The sequence below is a fragment of the Rhododendron vialii genome, chromosome 13a, assembly GCF_030253575.1.
Source record: "Rhododendron vialii isolate Sample 1 chromosome 13a, ASM3025357v1".
Taxonomy (NCBI): Eukaryota; Viridiplantae; Streptophyta; class Magnoliopsida; order Ericales; family Ericaceae; genus Rhododendron; species Rhododendron vialii.
Window position 1 is genome coordinate 19203724 of NC_080569.1, and position 4234 is coordinate 19207957.

Consider the following 4234-nt stretch of genomic DNA (forward strand, 5'->3'; position numbering starts at 1 on the left):
GATAAGAAAAAAAGAAATTATATAAAAGATATTAAATAAATAAGATAAAAGAATTAAGATATTAAATCAAAAACGAATTTAGTTAAATAAATAATATTAAATAAATAAATTAAATAAAGAATATTAAATAAATAAAAGAGAGAAAAGATATAAACAAAAAGAAGATTTAAGAAATTAAATAAAAAAGAATTTAGTTAAATAAATAATATTAAATAAATCAATAAATAAAATATATAAAAATTATTAAATAAATAAAAGAAAAAAGATATAAACAAAAAGAAAATATATATATAAACAAAAATATATATCTAAAAAGAATTTAGTTAAATAAATAATATTAAATTAATCATCAATTAAAAGATGTAAAGAATATTAAATAAATAAAAGAAAAAAAGATATAAAGAATATTAAATAAATAAAAGAAAAAAAAGATATAAAGAAGAAGAAGATATAAACAAAAAGGTAATTCGGCAAAATGGGTGGGGATATTTCGGTAAAAAGGAGGTGTGTCAGGGTGGGGGAAGCAATTTGCTAAAAAATCGCGTGAAAATTGGGATATATATTTTTTTTTTATTACGTCACAAGAACATCAAAGAAAATCAAGAAGAGTCTTTATGCAAGATAGAATCTAACTCGGGCAGAATACAACCCGTACAAGAAAGGATTCTCCAATCTAGACAACTCTTAGCAATCAGTGCGCCGCCTTGTCCTTGGACCGATTGCACCACCATCTGAACACCCATTGCCTCCCCTTTGCCTAAACTCTGATATCTTCAATAAACGCTTAGATTTCTTAGAACGTAGTAGAGCTCAACTCCGAAATGCTGTCAATGAGATTTTTGCAGTCCAATTTAAAGATAACAGAAGGGTAATTGTACTCCATAAGCAGACTGCAGGCAATTCTCAAAGTCCATGTCTCAATAGCAAGCACAGGCGAAACCTTAACTCGACCACATCGCCAAACTTGAGCTAATCCACCATGGTCTCTGGCAATGATGCCAAATGCAGCTAGACTGCTAGAGGATTTGTATGCTCCATCACAATTAATTTTGAAGGTGGAAGGAGGTGGAGCCAACCACTTTTCCACCTGAGCAACCTTTGTAGGGGCCTTAGAACGACTGGAAAAAATTGCACTGAGGTAATCGGAATTGCCCTTACTAGCTTGCTCAATTACCTCTTCTGGATTTGGCGTTTTACCTCTGAATACGAAGTTGTTCCGTGCCTTCCAAATTGACCAGCATATCTAAAATATTGCTCTTATGTCTTCATTGTTCGTTTCTTTTGCCAAACTACCACAAATCAGATCTTCCACCCATTTATCAACTGCCACGATATCTGTCTGGTTCACTTAAAATGATTTCCCACTCCCAAACCAAATAGCCCTGCTCCACAGGCAATGGAAAAGGAGGTGTTCTACAGATTCACTTGCACTGTTGCAGATAGGGCACAAAGAGTTAGAGGCACACTTCCTCCTATACAGATTGGCTTTACAAGCCACACAATTTTTCACTACCTTCCACATAAACATAAGGACTTTAGGGGCCGAGGAAACTCTCCAAAATAAAGACCACATATCTGAAAAGGGAGTGAAGGAAGAGGAAGGAGAATTAGCATTGACTTTAGAAGCTTTCTTTACCCATTGATGATATCCAGACTTGACCGAGTAGTTGCCTAAGTTTGTGTGGCGCCAAATCAACTTATCCATGGCCTTGGAAATACTAACAGGGATCTTGCAGATGACTTGAACCTCTACCTCTGAGATGCAGTTCCTGAGTTTCTCAATATTCCAAGAATTGGATGGCTTATCAATGAAGTCCACCACTTTAAGATAGTCTCCACGAATTGCAGAACCTTGAGAGACTTTAGCCCCCAAAAGATCAGGGATCCAAGCATCATCCCAAAAGCGAATCAATTCCCCGCTGCCCATATTCCACTGGATCCCTTCCTGGATTAACTTCTTCCCTTCGAGTTGGCTACACCAAATCCATGATGGAGAGGAACCTCTTACTGCTTCCAACAGGCCCTAATTTGGAAAATATAGCCCTTTTAGAACTTTAGCCCAAAAAGAATTGGGACTATTGATAAGCTGCCAGAACTATTTTGCAAGAAGAACTATATTGAAGAACTTGAAATCTTTAAAGCCCATACCACTCATGCTTTTTTGGACAGACATCTTTTTCTAGGCCCCCCAATGAATCTTGTTCCCACTAGCCCCTTTACCCCACTAGAAACTGCCAATAACATAATTGAGACAGGAACAAATAGAACGAGGTACCTTGATACACATAAATATGAACATGGGGATTGGTTGAAGAATAGATTTGATTAGGACCTCCTTGCCAGCATGATTTAGGTCCTTATTACCCCAACCTTGAGTCTTTCTCACAATCTTGTCCCGGAGATAGCTCAAAGATTCCTTCTTAGATTTGCCCCAAAAGGAAGGTAGCCCCAGATATTTCTTAGTCCCTTTCATCTTTTCCATGCCCAAAATTCTCTTGATTTCTTCTTTTACTTCAATCTTGGTGTTATGGGAGAAAACCACACTTGACTTGTTTGCATTAAGGGATAAACTAGAAGCTTCACCAAAACACCCCATAATATCCATGAAGTTGGAGCAGAAATTAAGGTCTGCTTCAAGAAAGATGAGAGAATCATTTGCGAAAAAGAGATGTGAAACCACATGACACCTCTTCTTCATACGGATCCCTCCCAATGATTTCTTTTCAACAACTTTATTTAGAAGGTTGGAAAAGACATCAGCCACCAACAGAAACAAATATGGTGATAACGGGTTTCCTTGACGGAGGCCTCTTCCTGGAGAAACCACACATACCTGACCTCCATTGGCATTGATATAATACTTAACCGAACCAACACATTGAGAGAAAAGGTTGGAGTCTATTGGTTAACACATTAGAGATGATCTTATAGACGAAACGGTATAGACTAATGGGCCTGAACTGGTGCATTGCTTCAGGGCTGTTAACTTTGGGAATTAAGGTTACATTTGTTTGATTCATTTCCTTGAGGAGCACCTATTCGTTAAAGAACTAACTTATAGCTTTAAACACTTCATCACCCACAACGTCCCAATAAGATTAGAAAAACAAGACAGGGAATCCATCCGACCCTGAAGCTTTTAAAGGGCCTAACTGGAAGGTAGCCAGCTTCACTTCATCATAAGAAATTTCTTTAACCAGTCTCTCATTACTTGTCAAAGAAATCAACGGATCAATAAGACTCACCAAATCATTAAAATTCTAAACTGGGGGGGCCTTACACAATTCTTAGAAGTGCCCTTTAATAAGACTTGCAATTTCTTTAGGTTCGGTTCTCCAAACTCCATCTTTATCTTTTAAACGAATTATCTGGTTTCACTGCCTTCTCTGGATGGCTGATAAGTGGAAAAAACAAGAGTTTTTATCCCCCACTTAAAGCCACTTGATACGTGAACGTTGGTGCCAAAACATTGCATCCTTCTGCCATAAATCTTCCAATTTAGCCAAAAGATAGTTTCTCCTGAGCCACATAACCTGGATTAAAGCCCTGTTCAAGACATTTTTGGATATCCAACAATTGATCTTTGATGGCAGCAATCTTGATGCTTAGATTTCCAAATTTGCTATGACTCCACACTTTAAGGTTCTCCTTGCATCCTCTTAGCTTCTTACAAACTGTAAACATCATAGACCCTTCATTCTCTTGATTCCACGAGTCAGAAATAACCCTTTTGCATTCCCCATCCGTTGAAAGACTCAAACTTGAATGGTTTCCCAACTTTATTTCGTGGAGGTAAATTATTTAGCAGAAGGGGATTGTGGTCAGAACCAATTGCTACCTCCACCAAAAACACTGCATGTTCATGCAATTTCCTCCACTCTACATTTGCAAACGCCATATCAATACGTTCCATAATAAAAGCTTCCTCCTTTCTACTATTTCACCAAGTGAATTTGGGCCCCTTAAATTCCAAATCTACCAACCCACAGTCGGTAATCATCTCATGGAAAGCTAACATGAGATGTTGATTTGGTAGAACACCCCCAATCTTATCCCCAGAACTCATGACTTGATTGAAATCTCCCATACAGAGCCATGGGAGCTTCTCTGAGTAAGCAATATTTTTGATATAATCCCACACCTGTGCTCTTCCTACTCTTTCCGGACAACCATACACAAACGTAGCTGTCCACACAGAGGGAGTCACGTTCTCTGTGATAACAACATAAAACAA

At 37.6% G+C, this 4234-nt stretch overlaps 1 protein-coding gene across 1 annotated transcript; it reads right to left on the reverse strand.

Moving 5' to 3' along the window:
- Window positions 1-793: 793 nt before the first annotated feature.
- LOC131313954 (uncharacterized) lies at window positions 794-3898 on the reverse strand. Its single transcript, XM_058342451.1, has 5 exons — window positions 3727-3898; window positions 3534-3674; window positions 2276-2898; window positions 1514-2023; window positions 794-1222 (listed from the first exon to the last, which is right to left on the reverse strand). The coding sequence occupies exons 1-5, from the start codon at window positions 3896-3898 to the stop codon at window positions 794-796; spliced, it is 1875 nt and encodes a 624-aa protein (XP_058198434.1).
- Between the last annotated feature and the right edge of the window lie 336 nt (window positions 3899-4234).